Source organism: Gekko japonicus, unplaced genomic scaffold (genome assembly GCF_001447785.1).
Source record: "Gekko japonicus isolate JY-2015 unplaced genomic scaffold, Gekko_japonicus_V1.1 scaffold49, whole genome shotgun sequence".
Taxonomy (NCBI): domain Eukaryota; kingdom Metazoa; phylum Chordata; class Lepidosauria; order Squamata; family Gekkonidae; genus Gekko; species Gekko japonicus.
The window spans coordinates 322,253-346,469 of record NW_015173674.1 but is presented as its reverse complement, the minus strand read 5'-3'; the positions used below and the strand labels follow the sequence as shown (position 1 = coordinate 346,469).

The following is a 24,217-nucleotide window of genomic DNA, read 5'->3' as shown; positions in this document are numbered from 1 at the left end:
AACTGCAGTGTTGGTATTTATGTAATGGCCCCTGTTTTGAGTGAACCCCATGAACAGTTGCTCTAGCTGCAATACTTACACCACACACGAAACCAGGATCCATCATTTCTGCCAAAAGCTGCACAGCCATGGGTTCATAATCCTCCACAAACTGATCACACTGTTGGGGGGTGGGGAGAAAGAGGTTGAGATAGATCCTCTGCTACTCCATCATAGGAGACAGACAATATTAAAAAACGAAACCAGATCCAACTGTTGCATAATGCAACCCTGCTGAAGTGAACCATATTCGTCCCACTGATTTCAGTAAAAGATGCAACATGTTAAACTCAGAGACTTAGAAATTAGCTCTAGCTTTGGCTGGATTGCGTAAGACTCTGTACCACAGCAATGTGTAGCCTGTCTGTTAAGAAAGTGTCACTTGAGACATCCAAAGCTATTTTAATAGATATCGGTTTCCAAATCACTGCCAGGAAGGTCTCACACACAGAGAACTGGACTGTGGCATATGATAAGCTTCAGCCATGGCCTGCATCACATCTGTCTGACCTCCAGATAGTGCTTCTTCCTAGGGAAAAACTCCTCCCGTGGATAAATTGGAAATACTTCTGGGTATCTGAATCAGAAGGTGCTTTCCATCCCCCCTGGATCAAACAGGCAAGCTGTTCTATCATCAGGAATACAGCAGAGATTTGTGTTCGAAATGAGATGCTAAAGAAGATAGGTGGGGATCAAGTGCATCTTGCATCAGCCAGAGATTACTTGTACAATCACCATAACATCTAGCAGAAACTTGCAAGTTAAGTGATTAGACAAAAATTGTTCAGAGACTTTAGAACTGCAGCCATTCAACTAAAATAGCAAGCATTTCCCTAGATTTCTTGTACTGCTAAAGGGCACAAACCAGGTTGCTGTATCAATATCTGCAACTGCCACTTTCTAGCCAATTGCTCTTTTATCCAAATGCTCAAGACATATTGCTAATCAAATAAACCACTAAAGCACTCTGGAAAATTGTCTGGCTTGATCCAGGTCCTCAGTTACCATCTCATTCCATCAGATATTTTGGAGTTGGCAGGTTGAATCTGGCTATATGGCACTCAAGGCAGTTTAACAATATAAATTCTGCCACATACAAATACATTCTGCATTCTATTAAGGCCATTATTTAAACTAAAGCAAGTTAAGAAAAGTTTTCAATGAAGTCATCTAATAAACCCGTTAATTTTTAAAAAAATTATACTTGTCTTAGTCTACCATTAGGATCTTACCCTAAAAATTACTTGCTCAGAGACATAGGAACTCTAGGCAAATACTATTCCTGCTGGCAAAGTTCATTCCTGTTGGGTTATCACCTCATGCTCTGTTTTGATCCTGCACTCCAACTCTAGTTTGTGTTCTAAGCTTTACCAATATACACTGGGCAGGGGTTAGTACATTCAGCAGCAAGCTTCTACCCAGACTGAACACAAACATGGCATTTCCTTAAGACCTGTGGCACTTCAAGTTAAGCCATACCCATTTTAACCCTTTCCATTAACTATTTTACCTGATCACGGTAAGACTGTGGCAACATGCTGCAGACTTTTTCTAGAGCTTCCTCAATTTCCTCAGTTGTAGCATTCTTTAGTAGCTGTTTGTCCAAATAGGCTACGATCATTTTGCACAAATCACAAACATCACCAGCCGGTGATTGCACTGGAGCAATTTTCTCTGAGAATTCAGAAAGTCAAGTTATGACCATGATTTCAAGAGCAAAACCACAATACCACTTCATGCCTCCCCATGTACTCAATGCACTATATTGTGTTATTTAAGTTCTTACCAGCAGGAACAGCCTTGTTTGCACAGCATTTCAGCATAACGCATACCATTTTAGGATCAGTTGCCTCCAGCAGCATATCAATGATTGCTTTGCCGTAGACTTCCACAAAGCTCTTGCACTCGTCTCTTAGTTTTACTGGCAGCACAGCACACACTGCCTCCATTGCATGTACTATCTCCTCCTGGTACACAAGGACAGTTAAAAGTGTTTTTAAAATGCTAATATTTCTAAGTTTTATAAGGGACACCATCTTATCTGTCCTGTTTCAAGTCAAAACAGGTTTCTAAAGCCATTTGCCCAATGCACGTCAATAAGCTACTTTTGTATCTTACATTGAGGTGCCATCTTAACTTAATCCCACTTTTTTAATGCCTTCAATGTGGCACTCAAAAACCTACTTAAAGAACATCAAAATACAACAGTAAAGGTACACAGAGCCTAACACATTAACATCAGCTGAGTCACTGGAAGACTTTAGTTTTCCTGCATAATATGGGGACTAGACTACAAGAGCAACACCACCTGCACTTTCAATCCACACTAATGCAAACCAAACATATTGGAAAAGGACACACTTATAGTTTAGGGCATGGGGCTGTTGAACAGCAGTCATTCTCCTTAAGGAAGACCACTGGAAAGCCAACCTCTGCACATGTTACAAATGGCTTTATTCCAAGGTCTTATCTAAATAATAGGCAGTGAAGATCAGCCATGTCTTACAGATACAATCCATGGTTTCACAAAGTCATGCCTGTTTTTAGTTACATGGTAGTTTGCTTAAGGGGGTCATAATATCCCCTTATTCTGACAAACAGTTCAAAGTGTGTACTGCTATCTGTTTACAAAGGCTTCTACAAAGCCTGATGCAGAGATCAACCCTACCATAATATGACCTGGAAGACAGTTCCTGAACTAATTGGACCGTAACTGTTAAAGGAAAACTATTCTTTAAATTTAAACCTGCTGACTTTGGTCTTGCCTAAATTCATTTAAACCTGAAATAGCTTACTTTTAAGTCATGATTAATTTTGTATTTTGACCAGCTTGCCCTTACAAATTCTTAACATCTGTCAGCAGATACATAATTTACTCAAATAAATTTATATCTTGACCAGCTTGCCCTTACAAATTCTTAACATTTGTCAGCAGATACCTAATTTACTCAAGTTCAAATACAGTGATGTGAATAATTTTCTGGTAAAGGAATTCTTTTTACAAAATGAAGAAATTCTGGGCATCTGTAAAAGCTACATTTGGAGTGGGGTTTAAACCCCAAAGTACATGTCCTGTATTTGAAAATACAGACCACATATGTATTATTAAAAGGGTCAATACAATGTTTAATGTGAGTTCTTGTCCAAAAGAATGTATTACAAGAGTGAACAGGGCTTTTAAGAACATAAGAGAAGCCAATGCTGGATCAGGCCAATGGCCCATCCAGTCCAATACTCTGTCACACAGTGGCCAAAAATACCAGGTGCCATCAGGAGGTCCACCAGTGGGGCCAGGGATCTGTGGCACTTTAAACACAGCATATTTTAGTGGCAAAGAGTTTGGAGTCCAGATTTGGGGAGGGGCACTTAGTGGTAGAATATCTATTTTGAACACAAAAGCTTGGGCTCTGTCACCTTCGGGTACCAGGGCAGGGAATGATCTGCGGACAAGGCCTCCTACTTTTTGTGATCCTGTCATGGATATAGCCAGGAAATGGGGGGGGGGGACTTCCTACACTTGACTGAGGTAACTGAAAGATGACCTGGGTAATCCAGAACAATCCTACTACTGTTCGGAGCAGCCATTGCTAGGCTGGCTGGGCCAGTGATCTATCTCAATGCAAGGCAACTCCATGTGTTTAAGACTGTAATCTGGTACACAGTTGCTTGAAAATAAACCACATTAGACTACAAGACTGGGAAAACTTATGCTTTCTTGCTGAAAAACGATCAGGACAGGAAAGGACCTAAAAACATCTGTAGTTGCTTTGAGGTACAGAACAGCACCAGGCTGAAAACAAAGCAAAACTGGCTGCAGGTTTAGAGCTAGAACACTTTGAAAAAGTACAGTATGGCAGGTTCGCCTTCGACTGTTCGGAGCAGCCATTGCTAGGCTGGCTGGGCCAGTGATCTATCTCAATGCAAGGCAACTCCATGTGTTTAAGACTGTAATCTGGTACACAGTTGCTTGAAAATAAACCACATTAGACTACAAGACTGGGAAAACTTATGCTTTCTTGCTGAAAAACGATCAGGACAGGAAAGGACCTAAAAACATCTGTAGTTGCTTTGAGGTACAGAACAGCACCAGGCTGAAAACAAAGCAAAACTGGCTGCAGGTTAGAGCTAGAACACAGGTTCGCCTTAGAAAAATAAATGTCAAGAATAAAGACTTCCTTGTTACTAGCAGATGCTTTTGTTGAACATCTGCCATGCACTCCCTAGACAGCAAGATGCAGTCACTATATTTAGTGCAAAAGGTACTTGGGCCCTATCCTGATTCAGTTCCCCAGGGCCTGTAAAACAGAAGTGTTCTACTAGGCATACGGTTGAGATGGTGAAGCGAAGTTTTCATCTAACCTGGCCTCCCCTCCAAGCCGTTCATTGCATTGTGAACCAGCTTTGTAAACTGCACAGTTTACACAACCTCATCCGGATAAATTATGAGTTCAGTGGCTAATGGCACCATCTGATTTTAGTTTGATTGTTATGCTAAACTGTTTTAATAATTATATTTATTTAATTTGTCGTACCCTGCCCTGAGCCTTGCGGTGCAGGGGAGGGTAGGCCAGAAGTCTAATAAAATAAATAAATATCCAAAAGATGCTTTGATGTTTTATACATACCTCAGACTTATTGCTCTCTAGAAGGCTGGCCACCTCTTCCACCATAATCTCACATGCATCACATAGAGAGAGAGATTCTGCTTGACTTGGGCTATTCTGCATGTCAAAGTTACACAGAAGGAATTAGTATCCAACCAAGCACTTACTCTCAGGCTGTAAAGCGTATATGGCAATAGATATTTAAACTGACACTTAAACCAGACTTGTACATTTCACAAACATAAAAATAGCCAAGTTTGTACTAAATTTCTATTTTACCATAAGCACTTCAGTCATTTAGTAGTGAGTTCCCATCTAGAGACCGACCAAGATGGTGCTCGGAGACTGATGCACTTCAGTGCAGCCTGGGAGATTAGGGCCGGGGGGGGGGTTGGGGGGGGGGGGGAGTGTCCCCAGGATTCTGTCTTCTGCAACAACTACTTGGAACTGCTATGGCAGAGCAGCAACATCAGGCATTTTGGGGTCTAGGGACACCAACAGACAGATACCCAACTCAACCCATTTCATTTAATCCTAAGGAGGCTGTACGTTTGCTTACGTAATGCCTGAATTAATGACAGGCTGGTTGAGGATGGGTTTCACCTAATCAAAGTAGTGAGATTTCGGCCTACACTGGTTGGGATTGTGTTCGTCTCTGAAGAATCTGTTTTGCAGCATGGGTGTAGTGCTTGACCAAGCATTGCTTTTTGATGCCCAGAAGTGTCTCTTGCCAATTCAGGAGAGATATGACCTAGCCATACTGCCTTGGTGACACCCAGGTTAGGGGCTACCTTCTTGCAAGCTGTAGTTCCAAACACCACTGCCCAGCTGCAGACAGGAACAAGCTCCTTTGATTGTTCTACCAGATTCACCTAACTTGACTGGCTTCTACTTTTTTCCTAGGATTAAAGCCTTAAGACAATTGTGGCATCCTAGTCCCAGTTATCACTTTCTCCATTTTACGCTCACCCATGCACTGAGGTCAGCCAGAGAGGGCATGTTTCACCACCAGCTAGACATTTGGCAGGTGATTTGTTGATTAAAGACAGGACATTCTTGGTGGTGATACTAAGACTTCAATATTCTCTCCCTTGGGATGCGCCTTTGACTTCCCCTGTCTCTTTGAAATAAAGTAAAGATCCTTTTTCAGCAAAACCATTGACCAAGGCGATGATAGTTCTGGGCATGTTTCTAACAACTTTTAATTCTGGTTGCTCAGATGGCCATTAAGACTTGTTTGTTGCATGGATGTATTGCAGTTTTTATATTGTGAGAGCAACAGTTTTACTGAACACACCTTTGTATAGCTACAACCATGGGGAAAAGTATAACCACCAAGCACAGTAAACAAAGCCTGCATTTTTGTGATCAATGATGAGTATTTACAACTGCCTGCCTTGCACCTGGCTCAGTTTTCTGAATTAAAAACTCAGAGTTTCATACTTTCCCCTTTTGGCTTTACACAGACAAGTTCTGTAGTGCAAAAGTTATTATGGGGTATACAGCCAAAGGCTTTGCATTAAATTCTTGAAGTACTGTGGAGGATCTATATTTGCAAACTGACTAGGATCAGGAGAAGCTTCCCTTTGTGTACAGGTAGGGGAGGAAGAGAGTCGACTTTACTATCTAGTAGCAACCCCTCTGGACTCAGAATAAACTTCCTTGGGTTTTGGAATCAATCAGCAGATTGAATCAGCAGTGACTTTTGCTATGCTGTGGGAGTCCCTTCCAACGTCCGGTAAGATTATGTCTGGTAGTGCGGAACCAGCACGTGGACAAACAGCCACAACAGCGGAGGGAAGGGGGCAGGAACTACAGCCCCTCCTGGCAAACAATGCTCCACTGACAAGAGGTGCAATTTCACCACCTTCTTCCCTCCTCATTTTAGTCTTCAATATTGAACCCAAGTGCTTGTCCAAAGTCATCCTGAAACACCAGAGAACTCTTCCAGAGGTTGAAAGGGACTTGGGGGGGGGGAGAAGCATATTGAGCTGTCTCCATTCACTTGTGCCTTCAGCAGTGTCAGCAAGCTGCCAAGTGTTTCTTATGTTTCCCTTTCATGCGCATTCCTTCCCTGGCACTTAATTGCCTCGCAACTCGTATCTTTCAAGGCCGCTGGAGGAGTTGCTTTGGCTTTACCCAGGATGAGTCGTGGGAAGCTCTTACCTGGTTTGCTTTTTGTAGCCGTTTGTTCTCAAGCCTAATGCCCGCACGCGGGAACCCCTGTAATTGAGTCTTTCTGATATGAATGTCCTATAACCTTTCATGCGCATAGATCATCCGCCATTCCTAATAGTGTTCCTGTTAACGCATCTATAGCTTCAATAAAAGTAAAACCTTCTTATGAGTGTGTACTTCGTTGTTGCTGTGGGTCCTGACAAGCGGATGAACTGTTGGATCCAGGAACACACTGCACCATTCTAATGGCATGACTATTAATCAGAAGATCCAACAAAGTTTTAAAGTAAGCTAATAGTACCCTCACATTTGATTCCTTTCAGTGAAAATGATTACCCCACCAGTTTCTATAGAGGTAACACCATAAAAGATGCCAAACTACACAGACCAAATTATACACATGACTAAAAGATATATGTTACCTCAAGGGGTTCTGCCTTCAGTTCATGGATGGCTTTGGCTGGTACCAGAGTCTGGAGAGGCACAGACTTCGAAAAAGAAGAACAGAACCCAACCATGCTGCATAAGGACTGTGGTGACTAGGGACAGACAAAACAGCTACATGTTATCCCCATGTGGACTACAGAAAAGGAAGAGCATTCAGGGTTAACCACCACATTGCAGAAACTATGAGTCTTCAAATCTCCACCACCAAGGCTGTTCAAGACTATGCTACTTCTAAGAACTCAAACAAAAGGAAGACGGAATTCCCAAAAGCAACTGAATAGTGCAGTAAAAGCAAAAATACAACTTGACCTAGAACATGTTTAGGCAAGAGACTTTAAAAGCTACAGACTTCAGAACTGTAAGACACAGGAGAGCAGAGATACCATGCCCATTAATGCCTCATAACTTAATACTGTATACATTTCTGATGTTACGGCAAGATCTCAGTTCTCAGATCTCCAATTTTAACAGTTAATTACATTCACAGAACATCTCATTGGAATCATAGTTGCGTGAGAAGAGGCTAGGGGTGGAAGAACTGTCAGCCCTTTAAATCAAAAGGGGTACCTAACTTTTCCCTTTAATGGGAACATATGGATTAGGAAACCTGACCTGGAAGCCCCAATCTCATCAGATCTCAGAAGCTAAGCAGGGTCGGCCCTAGCTAGTATCTGGATGGCAGACTACCAAGGAATACCAAGGTCATGATGCAGATGCAGGTAATGGCAAAGCACCTCTGAACGCCTCTTGCTCTGAAAACCCTACGGGGTTACCATAAATCACCTGTGACTTGATGGCACTTTCCATCACCATCATGGATTAGGAAATCCAGCTTGTTCACTATGATGCAAAGGCAATGCTCAGAGAAAACCAATTAACTTGCTGAATCATATAGCTAGATAATCCTGCCACGGATGATCACAACATAGAAGTGATAATATATATGGTATTCCTCAAGAACTGAGTAGAGTTACAACTCCCAACCACTTAATGCTTTATGAAAAGATAAAACTGAAGGACCCCACTTATTAGTGGTTTACACTGCAGCTTTATAGTGAGAGACCACCACAATCCAGCCAGGTATCAGAATGCTGTTTTGGTTTTAGAAATCTTCAGAATTTGGGAAATTGTTCAAAAAAGGAACATAACATATAATCTGAAGCAGTACTGAGCAGAACTTCTCTGTTACACACAGCTATTAGGAACGTTGTAGAACTTCTGCCTTATTAAGCTCACAGGAGTAGCGCTTGCTGCAAGTTCTGCCCTTATAATGAATCTACTTTCCCTACTTTGTTACAAACTATTGTTAGCTATCCCTAATTTCTACCTATTTGTTCTTTGAAGGCGATATGCAATCTTAACAAATCCGATGTGAAATTTTAAGCTCAGCTTCTTAATTATGCTCATTTTAAATACCATTAATATGAGAAAGTAGTGCTAATATTTAGTCATTTTAAAAGAGACATTTAAAAATCTCAGGTGCGCATTATGCATAACTAAGTGGGACTGAAGATACTTTTTGAAGACCATCTTTTCTAAGAGACTTGCTGGCATTCTCAAGTGCGCATACTTTTGTTTCCTTTCTTGGGAAAAAAGTATTACTCAAGATACATTAAACAGAAAGTACCAAGCAGTATGCAGACTCAGTAGCAATTCTAAAGGCATGCTTATAGAAGGAAAGCATTCTGTAGTTCTCGTGTCCACAATGACCAAAGATGAACCAGCTTCCTACCAAGTTTTGTTACTCCATTGTGACAGAAGTCGAACATGGATGTTTTCCAGATATCCTTTGTGAAAGGAACAACAATCCCTAAACATTTTTCCTTCAAGCCCTGAAGGAACGGTTCAAAGGAGGCTTTTCCCCCCTCCTGCTACAGTAAGAGGCCAAAATGTAGCATGCATTTCTCTTTCCACATAATCATGCTTCAGGTAAGGTATGCCGGTCCAGTGTTTTAGGCAGCCTGCTGTAACTTTCTCATGCAAAAGCAAAAAGGATATGCCACAGGCAATAACAGCTCCCCCTCCCATGTCACTTCATGCAACTGCCACCAGCATTCTAAGGTCAAACTACAGCAATACTAAACACATGCAACATGTATTACCACTTAACCATGACAGACGCAAGGCCATCGGGAAATCTGAGTCCGTTTTTCTAGTCTCAAGTTTGCATTCCTAGGTGCAAAAGGCTCTGCTCACTAGTGTTACCTATGGAGTTACAGTTCACTGGCTTCCTGGGGCACCTGGGAGTGCCTTTTAAAGTAGCTTTACTCAAATTTTAACTTAGCTCAATTTTTTTTTATTCTGAACTGCAGAACAGTCTCAGGACAAAATTTTAGTGGACTCCTAAATGCAAGTCCACCTCTGCAGTCCCCCTCAATTCCTTGTATCTGTCAAAGCTGAACCTTCCCAAACCACACACACACAGAGCTATGTTAGCCAGAAATTAAGCTAGATTTTCAAGTTAAAAAGAGCATAGTCCCACAAGCAGGCTCTCTCACATACCTGTTCCTGCTGTTGACAAAATGCAGAAAAAGGAAGACAAAATAGTTAGGAATGGGAGGAAAAACAAATCACACCAAATGGTACATACAAGATTTCACAGCAGAGAGGAAATTTTGCTAGAGATTACCACGCTCGCCATGCATTAAGAAAATAAGAATGAACCCTGACCTGGATAGCCCAGGCAAGCCCAATCTCGTCAGGCCTCAGAAGCTAAGCAGGGCCGACTCTGGCAAGTATTTGGATGGGAGACCTCCAGATAATACCAGGAGTCCAGAGGCAGGCTATCAAGCCACTTCTCTGAACGTCCTCTGTGCCCCAGTAGGAGTCAGAGGTTGCCATGACTTCCAGGCACAGGGACACACACACACACAAATGAAAAGGAAAAAAAGGAAAAGAAAAATAAGAATGAACTCAACATTTAGCCCATTGAGACAGAATCTCGAAACACTCTCACAAATATCAGAGAACCTAAACTTCTCATTGGTCAACACTATTCAATTTCTGCCTCCATAGTTTAAAATCTATTTTTGCTTCCATTTCCTAAAGGCAGCCACTCAACTGGTAAGAGTGCCTTTTCTATGAATGAATAAATAATAAGTCATTTGTGTAAATATTACAGTTGAAGGAAACAAGTACTGTATGAAAAAGAGATTCTTCTAAAAATTTTTTAGAATTTTAGCCTCTGGAATAATTACTCTTTACACTAATGATATTAATTCTATATTAAGTCACCCAAATCATTTCTGACAGTACCAATATTAACATATTTTAATTAACTGAGGGAACCCTTCAAAACAAAAGGCATAATTATTAAAATGTGTGAAATATTCATCTTACCATCTGCACAAATAATTGAATAGCCAGGTCTGAATACTGGGAGATGTAATCTTTGCACTATTGGAGGAGAGGGGGGGGGGGAGAGACAAAATTGACATGAGGTAAATATTTCCATAGCAACAGCCAATATCAAGCATAGGGTAACTCAAAGCAGTTAGGTGGGCCACAAGGGATCTTGACTGGAGCTAGGTGGTCTACCCCATGACAGCACCTGACTCTGTAAGAGACCACTTATCCGTCGGGGGAGAGCAGAGCACCACTGAGGTCCCCCCCCCCAAGCATGTTCCTTTGTGAAGTGGTGCTGAGTTCTGCCTTCCATTCTAAATTTCTTCTTCAAAATTCATCAGCTCAATCCCAGGCAGGGCTGCAGCGTCCTTGGCCTACAACCAGCTTAGGCTCCCCTCACTAAGGGGGCTTGGACTGCAGAGCCTCCAGCTTCAGGGCCTGGTGGTCAAATATGGCTCCTCCTGCCACTTGCCTAGATTCCTTTTTAGCTGGCACAGGCTTGTGCTGCACTACCAACATCCCTCTAGCCACAGCAAAAACAAAGACTCATCCACAGGAAGGCAATAGGTCGGGGCTGCCATCTAAATGCAGAAGAGCCACCCAAGCCCATCCTGCGGCGGCATCTTCACCTGTCCTGGACAAGATGAGGTTCAGCCAGCCATCAGCAGCCTGGGGACCAGGCAAACTGAACATATCAGGAGGAGTGGTTTGGATGCGGCCAGGCCGCTTCTAGTTGCCGGGGATAAGGGCCCTGTAGTGAGTTACCACAAGCCTCCTTTGAAGGTAGCCCAGCTTCAGCCTGGCTCCCAATGTGAAGGGCTGGTAAAACCCACCTCCTGAGCCCCCTCCATCTCCAGATTGCATTGGCAAACTTAGGCAGATAGGCTCAGAAACACGGGTGCCTTGCTGCTGGCTCTCCAGCAGGTTGGTCTCAACCCCATGCTGGCCCTGGGACAAGTGAGAGGGGCTCTTCCTTGGTGCAGCTGGCTATGTGCCTACAGGCTAACTCTCCCCCCACCTCAGTAACCAGCAGCAGTTCCAGCTCACGGTGCAACTTTATGTTGCTCATCTGTCAAGTGGGCAGGTCAGTCTTGCCTGCCAACTGCATGACAGCCATGGAACACCCTAGCTGAGCAGGGCGTGGCAATGGCTCTGCCCTCAGCCTCACCAGCACCAGCCCCCTTCCAAGGTGGCGCACACCCAGCTTCCTGCATGCCAAAGGACCTCGGGGGGGGGGGGGGGATTACAGCTTTATCCCATTCAAGGCCCAGCTTCCCCCTGTACCACTGGGGTAGAGACGGGGGCTGGCTCTTGGGCACTGGCTCCTCCTGACTCTGCTGGCCTACAGGTCACTCTGGAAGTGGTGTCCATCAGGTTCCTTAGACACTGTGTGTATGGTGGGGTGGGGGGAAATAACACTGCCTCTGAGGTGGTGGTGTCCTTCCTCCAGGAAACTTATGGTGTGTCTGAGAGAACAGGGCTACAGTAGCAAGATGTTTCCAAGGGTGTTCTTTTTTGGGGGGGAATGATACATGACAAGGTTCTGCTGGGCCACATGATTAGGTAAGACTCTACTTCAAAAGCAAATCTGGTATATCCAAAATGCATGTTGTGAAATATAAAGCCCTTCATGAGGCAAAGCAGGGCAGCTTAATCAAGATTAAAAGAGAGGCATGATTCAGCGCTGCCTGTAGCTTGCCATTACATGAAGTATACTGGGGACCCTTAGGCTCACATCCTTCCCCTTCAGGCTTAGAAGTAACAAAACTTAGATTCTTGAGTCCAAGCTGCAAAAAATAGCCTGTTCTTGGCTACAAACTAGGGCAGCCACAGTTTATAGTTGTGTAAACTGCACCACAGATCTTCCATCCTCATGAGGACCTTAGAAAAACAGCTTAGTCTAAGTGATGAACATTAACCAACTATATTCTCCCCTGCCTTCCACAGAGCAAGCTACTGGTTCCGGTACTACTTCCAACATTGACACCTCAATCAAATCCATTTGTCAGCAAAATTAAGTAGTCCATTACCTGATCAACCATGGAAGGCGCCAAGTGTTCACATTCTTCTAGTGCGTGCTGAATAAACCGTTGCACAAAGGATGAATTGCTCTTCACGGCTTCCTGAACATCAGTTACCAGCTGAACGCAGTCTTTACATACATCCCCACTTCCCTGTAATAAGCAAGCAAATTCAGTCAGCATTATCTTTGTACGGAGCCATGACAATACCTATCTGAGAAAAGCTTTATACTGCATGTTAAAATGCCCTTGAGATCAAGCAATTTGACTAGGGGGGGGGGGAATGTGTTTCAAGGCACTAAATCATCCTATACAATGCTGAACTCTAAAAATATTTTAAATAAATTTCAATTACAATTTTTTACAACAATGTAGAATTTGTTTGGGTTTATTCTCATGAAATGGCCATTGGCATATAACCACTGGAACAAGGGCTCCTCCCCCAGCCTCCACGAAGCTTGAAGAAAATTTCAGACCCCTGTGGATGAGAGAACTTGAGCCTCTGCGCCTCAATATAGGAGAAGGCGTGTGTTGGTAATTGGGGATTCCCTACTGAGAGGGGTAGTAGCTAAAGTGTGCCGACTGGACTTATCTCAAGAGGCATGCTGTCTACTGGGTGCACGCATCCAGGATGAGACAAAAAGCCCTATTATTATCCCTTCTTGCTCATCCACGTGGGAACAAATTATACCAGCCGGCACAGCCCAGAACATATTAAGGGAGACTATGTGCCTCTGGGTAAAAAGGTGAAGGAATTGGGAGCGCAGGTTGTATTCTTGTCAGTTCTTCCTGTCAAAGGCCATAGCTTAGGAAGGGAAAGAACAATACTGCAGATCAATGACTGGCTATGTAGATGGTGTCATCAGGAAAGGTTCGGATTTTTAGACCATGGCTTATGCTTTCGAGATGAAGCTCTTCTATTGGGAGATGGTTTGCACCTCACAAAGGTAGGAAAAATGTGTTTGGAGACAGCCTTGTAAACCTAATAAGGAGAGCTTTAAACTAAATCCTGTGGGGGAGCGAGACAAAAATGCAAAGTCCAGTATAATGCCAATAACTGGAGGTAAGTACTCTAAAGTTTTGCGGGGAGTGGCACATGCTAGATAACATTAACTCACATGTAAGTACAGAAACTAAAACCTCAGGGTGCATAAAACATGGGTTCTAATGTCTCTACACTAATGCGCAGAGTATGGGAAACAAGCAGGAAGAACTTGGAAGTCCTAATACAGGAAGGGGACTATGACCTAATAGGCATTACTGAAACTTGGTGGGATGACACTCATAATTGGAATATTAGGATTGCAGGGTATAACTTATTTAAAAGGGACAGACAAATAAGGAAGGGTGGAGGACTCACATTATATGTAAAAGAGGTATATATTTGTGAGGAAATACATGAATCTGAGCATGAAAGTCCAGTTGAGAGTCTCTGGGTAAAAATAAAAGAAGAAATAATAGTGATATTATGATGGGGATCTGCTATAGACCACCAAGCCAGGCAGAGGATTTAGATGAGACACTCCTAGAACAGATTACAAAGTTCTCAAAGAGACAGGACACAGTTATTATGGGAGATTTCAATTACCCAGATATCTGTTGGAAGTCCAACTCTGCTAAAAATGAAAGGTCCAATAAATTCCCGATTTCTCTTGCTGACAACTTCATTTTCCATAAAGTGGAGAGGGAAACAAGGGGATCTACTATCTTGGACTTGATCCAAGGAAGAACTAGTTGATAAAGTAAAAGTAGTGGGCACCCTGAGTAGTAGTGACCATGTAATTTTGGAATTTACAGTCATGGGGAAGGTAAAAGCTGTACGTAGTTAGACATATAGGATGGACTTCAGGAAAGCGAATTTTGACAAATGTAAAGTTATGCTGGGTAGAATCCCATGGTCAGAAATACTTAAGGAGAAGGGAGTTCAAAAGGGATGGGAGTTTCTTAAAAGTGAAATACTGAACGCACAATCACAAACGATTCCTATGAGAAGGAAAAATGGGAGAAGCTGACTCCAAAAACAGCTTTCTAAAGACACGAGAAAAAGACTCATTCAGAAAGTGGAAGAAGGGCCTTATAACCAAGGATGAATATAAACAAATAACCAGTGCTTGTAGAGAGAGAGTTAGGAAAGCTAAAGCTCAGTATGAGCTTAGGCTAGCGAGAGAAGCTAAGAACAGTAAAAAGGGGTTCTTTTTTATGTTCAAAGTAAGAAAAAGAGCAAGGAGATGCTAGGCCCATTGCGGGGACAGGAAAGTGAAATTGTAACAGGTGATGAAGAAAGGACAGAACTGCTCAATTCCAACTTTTACTCCTCTTGCAAGGGAAACTGTGCTCAATATGGCAAAAACAGAACAAACGATGAGGGAAGCGAGTTGCAGCCTAGGATCGGCATAGGGCAGGGGTGGCCAAACTTGTTTAAGAGCCACATAGAATAAATGTCAGATATTTGAGAGCCGCAAGACATGAACAAATATTACATGCACATTTTTATTGGAAAATATGCAAATTTGCTTTTTATTAACATTAAATTACACTGCCAAAAATAAAAACAAAAGGAGTAAAACCAGATATTAATAATGACATTTATCTGTCCAATGTTATTTATTTGTTTGCTAATGATATTGATTTGTCTAAGAGAGAGGTGGAAGGAAAGAATGTAACAGAAGAAAGAAAAAGAGAAATAGAGAAACAAAGAAAGCAAATAGATGGGGAGGGAGGGAGGGGGAAGGAAGAGAAAGAGGGAGGGAGGGAGGAAGAGAAAAAGAGAAAGGTGGAAAGAAAGCAAATAGATGGGGAGGGAGGGAGGAAGGGGAGAGAGAGAGGAAGAGAGAGTAACGAAAAAAGTAAATAGATGGGGGAGGGGGCTTGGAGAACGCCTTTAATTTCAAATGTGTTCTCCAAACCTGCCCCCACTGCCACGTCAGCTGGGCTTGGACTTGGAGAAGGGATTTAAAGAGACAAATGCCTTCTCCAAGCCAAGCCAGCTGGCCGGTGTGGCAGTGTGGTGGGGCTTGGAGAACACATTTAACTTTAGATAGGGAGGGAGGGAGGGGAAAGAAAGCAAATCAATGGGGGGGGTAAGGAGAGGTGGAAGGAAAGCCACTTTAGATGCGTCCTATAAGCACACGCACACACACCCAAGCTTGTGATTTATTAAATGTATACCCCTGCCCTACCCCAAAAAATGGGCACTGGAGAAGGGATTTAAAGAGACAAATGCCCTCTCCAAGCTGGCCAGGGGGGAGGGCTTTGAGAACGGATTTGAAGTTGCTTTCTTTCTCTGCTCCCCCCCCCACCTCAAGCCTACCCAGGGAAGGGAAGGCTGCCTGGGGAAAGGAAGACCGATTGGGGAGGCATGCCTTCACTTCACTTCCCCAGCTGCCCTGCCGGGAGTCGCACAATATGTGTGAAAGAGCCACAGTTTGGCCACCCCGGCACAGGGTTTAGTACATAATCACCTAGTTTCTTTAAATGAAATTAAGTCCTCAGGGCCAGTTGAACCGCATCCAAGGGTACTAAAAGAACTCGCAGAACTCCATTATATTTGAGAATTCTTGGAGAACATGTGAGGTGCCAGAAGATTGGAGGTGGGCAAATGTTATCCCCATCTTCAAGAAGGGGGGAAAGGAGGATCTGGGTAACTACCTATCTGTCAGCTTGACTTCTATACCTGGGAAAGTTTTAGAACAAATCATCAGACAGCCCTTGAGCATTTAGAAAGGATGGGTGTGATTACTAAGAGCCAGCTTGGGTTTCTCAAGAACAAGTCATGTCAGACTAACCTTATCTCTTTTTTTGAGAAAGTTACTACTTTGTTGGGTAAGGGGAATGCTATAGACATAGTTTATCTTGATTTTAGTAAGGCTTTTGATAAGGTTCCATATAATATTCTTGTTGACAATTTGGTAAAATGTGGTTTGGCTCCTATAACTGTTAGGTGGATCTGTAACTGGTTGACAGAATGGTTCCTCATCCTCTTGGAGAAGAATGACAAGTGGAGTGCTTCAAGGATCTGTCCTGTGACCTGTTTTGTTCAACATCTTCATCAACAATTTGGATGAAGGGATAGAGGGAATGCTTATTAAATTTGCAGATGATATTAAATTGGGAGGGGTAGCAAATACGGTAGAAGACAGAGTCAGAATGATCTTGACAGGCTGGAAAACTTGTCTAAAACAAAATGAATTTCAATGGGGATGAATGTAAATTTCTGCATTTAGGTAGGAAAAATCAAATGCATAATTACAGATTGGAGGAGACTTGTCTCGGCAGTAGTATTTGTGAAAAGGATCTAGGGGCCTTAGTAGGCCTGCATTCCATCTGGCCGAACAGCTTCTGGCTGTGTATGGCCCTAGGAAAAGATTGTAATAAATTGTATATGTAAAACCGCTCAGAGCCCTTAGGGGGTGAGCAGTCTACAAATCGAAGGAATTAAAAAAAAAAGCTTAAAAAGACAAATGCAATTTTGGGCTGTATCAACAGAAGTATAGTGTCCAGATCAAGCAAAGTGATGGTACCACTATACTCTGCTCTGGTTAAACCTCACCTAGAGTATTGTGTTCAGTTTGGGGCACTACAATTTAAGAAGAATATAGACAAGCTGAAATGTGTCCAGAGGAAGGAAACGAAGATGGTGAAGAGTCTGAAGACTAAGCCTTATGAGGAAAGGTTGAAGGATCTGGGTATGTTTGGCCTGGAGAGAGATGCCTGAGAGGTGATATGATAACCATCTTCAAGTACTTGAAGGGCTGTCATATAGAGGATGGTACGGAGTTGTTTTCTGTTGCCCCAGAAAGTCAGACCACAGCCAACAGATTGAAATTCAATCAGAACAGTTTTCGGTTAAACATTAGGAAGAACTTCCTGACAGAGCAGTTCCTCAGTGGAACAGGCTTCCTTGGGAGGTGGTGGGTTCTCCTTTTTTGGAGATTTTCAAAAAGAGGCTAGATGGCCATCTGACAGCAATGCTGATTGTGTGAACTTAGGCAGATCATGAGAGGGAGAGCAGGAAGGGTTGCCTCAGTGCTTAGTTCTTGTGGCCCTTTCTTACATGCCCAGGGAAATGCTGATTGCCACTTTGGGGTCAGGAAGCAATTTTTCTCCAGGCCAGTTTAGCCAAGGATCCTGGAGGTTTTTTGTCATCTTCTGGGTGTGGAACAGTGGTCACTGGGTGTGTGGAGGGGGAGGTATTTGTGAATTTTCTGCATTATGCAGGGGGTTGGACTAGATGACCCTGGAGGTCCATTCCAACTTTATGATTCTATGATCAGACATTACATTCTCACCTGAGACTTTTCTTTGGGCTGCTCCTGGGGATAAAGAAGCAGTGGCACATTAGCCATAAAAGGAGATGCCAGCTCAGAGAAGTCAAGTTCAGGAATCTTGTTCGACTGAAGCTGCTTCTGCAGTTTCACGGATGCTAGGTGTTTCTGAAGAGACTGGCACAATGTGAGAGCATTGCACACAACTCCTGGATTATCCTGAAAAATGAAAAACAGCATTACACTTTTCCTTTGTCTTTACCTACTTTCTACACCAATACAGAAAAAGCCATCCAAGTACTCCCCATGAACTGAAGCTAATGGCTGATGGAAAACAACACTAGAATCATAGCATGTATAGACTTAATCTCAACAACTGCTCTCCTCAGACTAACCATGTTCATTTCCCCACTCCTTGTCAATCAGAAAATATTTTCTCAAGACCTGAATCCTGGGAAATAAAACAGTCTAGCCAAACAAATACACATGCTACTTTAGCTTGTCTGATTAATTCTTTTTTTTAATTAACAATTTTTATTGAAGTTTTGATGGTACAAACAGATATTAATACCAACTGTCTGATTAATTCTGACTCAAAAATTGTTTTTTCTCAACGCAGAATGGCTTCAGTTTTTAATAGTCTACTTACAAACTCCCCCTTAATCATGTCCAGAATGTTGGGCAGGTAAGAATCCACCATCTCCTTGCATTCAGACACTAGGCCTTGATCAGAAAGAAACTCACAGGCCTTACTCATGTAAGCATGGATTTCTTCCTATGACATAAAATAGACATATTAGTACAGACTCTTCTAGAACAGATTGGCCTATCTTTCATTCTCAGAATAAAATCTTTAATGACAACTGATACATTCACCCATCAAATAAGCATACCAGGAGTGAGGTCTTCCCCCAAGTTGTTTAACTTCAGAAAGTTTAATGAGGACCAAATGTTATATCCTATAGTGCCCTCTGGGGTGTGATGTGGTTTCTCACAGCCTCAGGAAAGAGCCAGTCTTCGCCCACCAACAGATATTTTTTTTTTTTGGGGGGGGGGTGTCTGCCTTCCTGATAGCCATCCACCTGTACATTCTCACATACATCTATTATACAATAGGAAGCCTAAGCCAGGAAGCACTATGGGAGTAAGATTTGTAGTCTTAATGATCCACCTCCCAAATCAGGGCTACATCAAAATTAGGAAATCATAAGCCAGAAACCCAGAAGGACTTGCAGGGGGCATCTCACCCCCACTATTTCCTCTTTGCCTTCCCTCTCCTCTTTTCCTGCTTCGTTCTCTCCTTACCCACCTGCGCACCCACCCTTATTACCCCCATCTTTGCTCCCCCCCAGCCTCCACCCAGGGAAGCTATGGCCCAGTTACATGGTGCTGGCCCTGGGCCAGACCCAGATGCACAGTGAGGAACCTGCAAGGACTTGCAGGGTGGTACTGCCTTTTCCCCTTTACCCATCATATGCTGGTCACTGGACAGGACCCCAATGAATCTATCCTCCAAGGCCAAAACAATCCTGAAAAGTTCCCTGCTCCCACCCCCAGCTTTTTACTGGCAGTAAAAAAGGCTCAAAAGCTGGCACTGCTGTTGTGGCTGCCTATCAATGGCCATTTGTATCTTAAAAATTCAGGTGCTAATTTTATCATTGGGGTTAATCCTCCAATGTTTAAATTTCAGATTTTCCCCCCTGCAAACCTGGTTTTTTTCCCCTCAGGTTCATAGAAAGATCAATCTTGTCTGTTCATGGCTCCAGTCTCTGGTTTAAGTATTTACAGATCTGGCAACTCTGAGGATTTTATATTTATTGATGCTGCGCAAATGGACAATAATGACCTCAAAGGGCATGCGTATATACTAGAACTCAAGTTTTGTTGTCCTGTAGTTTGTCTTTATCAAAATAAACAGGGTGCCCTTCAGGGGGGAAAAGACCATTCTTACCTCTGTGTCATTATTCTTCAAGAATTTCCCAGCCACTGTTACAATTTCTTTGCACAGCTCACAAGGGATGCTTTCCTGAAGAAAGAAAATCCATCATTTTAGCACAACAGAGAAACCTGTGCAGATCACCACCTCGACAGCAAATGTTTCCTTCATTATACTCTTTATACGCTCAGCTAACTTTCTTTTCCCTTGCCCCTTCAAGGAAAAAAAAGGTACAGTTAACTGCAGCAGTCTATATGTTCTCTTGTACTGGAGAGCAAAACCAGTGCCCCAGTTTTTAAAAAACTTAATACAGAAAGGCAGAGCAAGACAAAGGAGGCAGAGGACTGGCCAGCTGAGCTTGGTTTTTAAAAGACTGCTTAACATAACCAAGGTACTTCCTAGTTTACACAGCTGAAAGTAATAGACGGGAGTAGATTTTATGAGACTGCACATTTTTGCTCACTGGCAAGGAGAGAGTAACCGGAACTAAATCACAGGACAATCTGGCTTTCAATCGCAGTTCTGCTGCCTCCTGTGTTGCTTCATACCAGATGACTGACTAGTGAAGCCCTGAAGTCGTCCTCAGTATGTCACAGCCACATGCCGCTGCTGGCTGGTCTGCAGATGGATTTTTCTTACGGCTCTGGGTTTGCAAGCCTCACCTCCTTCTGTACAGGGAGCAAACCTTCCTTCTTTTGGAGGGAATAAAAACCATTATTTCCCCCAAAGCAAACAGTTGATCCAGCTTTCTTTCCTGGTGCAGGACACGTTTCAGGAAAGCCCAGGAGGCACTGCCTGTCTGCAGGGAAGACTCAATCAGAAGCAACTGCCTCCATCATAGGATGGCAAATGGCCTAGAATCTCCCAGCATTTATGATTAGCCCTTCCTTAGGAGCAGCTTTTTTCTGATTGGTACTGGCCCAGAGGCAACCATGTTGTGGCTATGCTCACTACCTCTTCTTAAGATTCCAAAAGTGCCTGCAAACTCAACAATGCAGGGGGGCCCTGAAACAAGTCACATACAATATGTTTGGCAAGTTATGACTGCTAAATAGACATGTGCTTTCATTCTCACATGACAGTTTAAACCAGCAGCTACCAGCCCCTGCTGCTTTCTAGGACACACTGAGTACTCAAGTCTGCAATTAACTCACCCAGCTTAGTGCACTCACATAAAAATGCCACCTCACAGCTGCTCTTCATCTACCATGCCTCCAAGCAGATATAATTCAGTAAGGCAAACAACACGTGACTACACAATCATTCGGAATATGGTCTTCCAACATTTTGCCACCTTCACTCACCACTGTAGGCTTGTTCCAGACATTCTGTTGACAGTGCTTGACAGCATTGCAATGTGAAGCTGTTTTTAAGTTCTCACACCATACTTCAGGGCCCTGCGCACAATCTTTCTGAAATACAATGGGATTTGCCAGAGCTGTTGGAGTAAAAAAAATGCTCAGATTACTCATTTGAAACACTTTCTTTCATCCTGCATAGCAGTTCAAAGTTTCACAAGATAGGTTTAACTGCACACTTACCAAAAAGACTTGGTCTATGGTTTTCATTCCCTCCATAGTGACAATGACACTATGTGAATAGGACTGGAAGAACCCTGGTCACACACTACCCCTCTCCTCCACAAATGTGGTAAAGCAATTGCATCCCGATTCTCAGCTAGCTCTATGTGCCTGCCATGTCAGATATAATGCCAATGCCTTATGCTTGCCATGCAAATCATGGCTGTAAAGCATGGCGTAGACGACAAGCAGAACCCATGGTTTGTAAGCTTGGATGCAGCATTAAACTACAGTTTGCCAAAAATTATGAATGGTAAACAGCTCACTGTACTTGAAGGGAGAATCATGCAGGGTTCCTGAAACTCCTTCCATGCTGATATACTACCAAACCACGGTTTCAACCCTGAGCTCGCACAAAAACAGTTAACCATTTGTTTTGGGGTAGTCTACACTCCTGAATTTATAAGTCGTGCAGCTGGCATGCACCTATGTGCAACGCAGTAAGACTATGTTAACTGTCAGTCCTTGGATCATTTTGTGCCTTTATACCCATGCACGTGCTTGTTTTGTTTGCCACTTGGAAAGAATAGCTGCGCTAGAATAAGACAGATGGACTATGACTTGCTACTAAGGTAACATCACTGAGATAGCAAACAAACTAGGGACAGTTACTGGATTGTGTTTTGCCCAAAGGTAATGTGACAATTGAAGAACCAATGAAACCAAGTAAGGCTAGAGAAAACGAGCTGGTTTATATTAGACTTTTACTGGTCAAGAATTGTTTTCTAGAACTAGTAAGTCCAGTGGCACCTTAAGATTTCCCAGGTTTAAGCTCCTGAGAGTCAAATCTCCCTCTGTCCCTATCTGACTCTTGAAAGCTCATATCCCCAAAATCTTGATTGTCTCTACGGTGCTAATGGACTCAAATCTAGCTGTTCTACTACAGACCAGTATGGCTATTTTTTAAAAAGCATGTTTCTCACCACCTCCAAGACCTGAATTTGGAGATCTATATTTGGGTGTTTATGAAACACTCATAATGATATGGAAAACTTTCAAACCAATGTTTTAAGTTAATAGTTTCAGCCAATTCATAGTACTGTAAATCTTATATCTGAGTTTCAAAAGACAGTAGTTTTAGTCGTGGCATCACTAAACCAAAAATATTCTTGAGATTTGACGCCAGAAAAGTATTTCGGTTTATTAGAATTCAACACAGTATCTCAATACAATCTCCTGTAGTTCATTCGGATGCTCATGCCTATCACACCTGCAGACAGGATCCGAATTCCTCCTTATTGTGCCATTTCATTTAATTGACGGTTTTTGTGAATTCTTATTAGCTACTCTGAACACCCAGAGCAGAAAAAAAGCCAAAAGAACATTGAAATAACTGTGTTCAAATCAGTCTTCCACAAACTTTGCTGGCTGGCTTTGGGTCAATCACACCGAACCAACCTATTTCACAGGGTTGGTGTCAAGACCCCAAGCTTCTAGGAAGATGGACTGGAATAAGAATAGACTAGATAGCTCCCAGCCAACCATCTCTCTACAACCATCTTGCAGCCTGTTATCTGAGCAATTATGTACATTGTCCACTTCCTCTTAGTGCCCCCATTCTCACAATTCTTGTGGCCCTGGCACAGTAGGCACATACAGTTTTAAACTTTGGAAAGACCTTCAAGTCCTCACAACAGTTATCAAGCACATTTCCAGCTTTTCAACAACTATGTAAAGTTTTTCAACTTTATCCTCAAAGCAAAGCTTTTGGTCACAGCTACAAACACCTTCTAGAGATTGAAATGCAGTTTGCTTAGGCCAGGTGTTCAAATTTTCTGACGCTCAAAGGAAAAGAAGTTCTGATAAATTTTCTGAACACCCACATTCACTACGGTCACAGAAAACTGGGCGCTCTCTCTCTCCCCTTAATGTTTACAAACTAGGCAGACAAGTGTAAAAGGGGGAGGGGAGGGGGAGGGAGAAAGGTAGGAAAGAAGAAAGGAAGGGGAGGGAGAGAGAGAGAGAGAGAGAAAGGGGGGGAGAGAAAGGAAGGTGGAAGGGATGGGGGGGGGGAGGGGTGGGGGGCGGACAGTGTCGGCCTGGGAGCTTATCCTGTCCATCCTGCTAGCCATACAGGCAGGAGAAGGGGGGGAGGGGGGAGAAGCAGTGCGAGGCGCTGGAAGGCTCTGGGGTTTGGGAAAAAAAGAAAAAGCACTCCTTTGGTGAGTAGCCACAGAAAGGGTGTGCATGTACGTGAATAAAACCTGGTCTGTAAGGTCCCACTGGACTGTTTTGAGTCTTGGGGGAGGGGGGTGGTGGAGATCTGCAGTCACAAAGAAGGGTGAACATGTACCTGAAGGAAATGTGGTCTGAAAGGTGGCACTGGAGTGTTTTCGGGGGGTGGTTTGAAATGTGCAGATTCTCCCTCACAGAGGAGGTGTAGTGTGCAGCTGCCTAAAAACTTGGTCTTAAAGGTGCGGGCGGCGCCCCCCCGCAGGCGACGGGCGGGGGGGGGGGGGGGGGGGGGGGGAGAACGCTGAAAACGGGTCGTGTTTGGTCGGCTGAGCGCCGCCCTCGCTGCTGCCGTCCTTCAACTGTCCCCCCCGACGGCCCGCGAAGCCGGGGGGGTTACAGCACAAACGGGGCTGCGGAGGCTGGCTCATCGCCGTCGCCGCCAAGAATAGTCTTCAACTGCTCCCCCCGTCGGCCCGCAAAGTGTGGGGGTGGTGGAAGCGGCGCAAACCTGCAGCGCCCAGCTCAGCGCCACCACCGAGGCCGCCCTTGAACTGCTGCCGACGGCCTGCAAAGCCGGGGGGAGCAGTGCAAACGGGACTGCAACAGCCGGCTCACTGTAGACACCGCG

General features: G+C 43.5%; 1 protein-coding gene across 2 annotated transcripts in view; it reads right to left on the bottom strand.

The window, feature by feature from the left end:
* The window catches only part of PSAP (prosaposin), a 36,745-nt gene that overhangs the window by 2,966 nt on the left and 9,562 nt on the right, over nt 1-24,217 (bottom strand). Inside the window, exons 2-13 of one of the 2 annotated variants that reach the window (XM_015422907.1) lie at nt 21,139-21,272; nt 19,850-19,924; nt 18,548-18,673; nt 17,923-18,117; nt 12,644-12,787; nt 10,608-10,664; nt 9,771-9,779; nt 7,244-7,360; nt 4,665-4,760; nt 1,826-2,006; nt 1,550-1,713; nt 80-160 (exon numbers count right to left, since the gene is read on the bottom strand). In XM_015422907.1, the coding sequence (XP_015278393.1) occupies nt 80-160; nt 1,550-1,713; nt 1,826-2,006; nt 4,665-4,760; nt 7,244-7,360; nt 9,771-9,779; nt 10,608-10,664; nt 12,644-12,787; nt 17,923-18,117; nt 18,548-18,673; nt 19,850-19,924; nt 21,139-21,272 (1,379 nt within the window). The remainder of the gene's footprint in view (nt 1-79; nt 161-1,549; nt 1,714-1,825; nt 2,007-4,664; nt 4,761-7,243; nt 7,361-9,770; nt 9,780-10,607; nt 10,665-12,643; nt 12,788-17,922; nt 18,118-18,547; nt 18,674-19,849; nt 19,925-21,138; nt 21,273-24,217) is intronic. The other variant, XM_015422908.1, reaches the window with a different exon arrangement.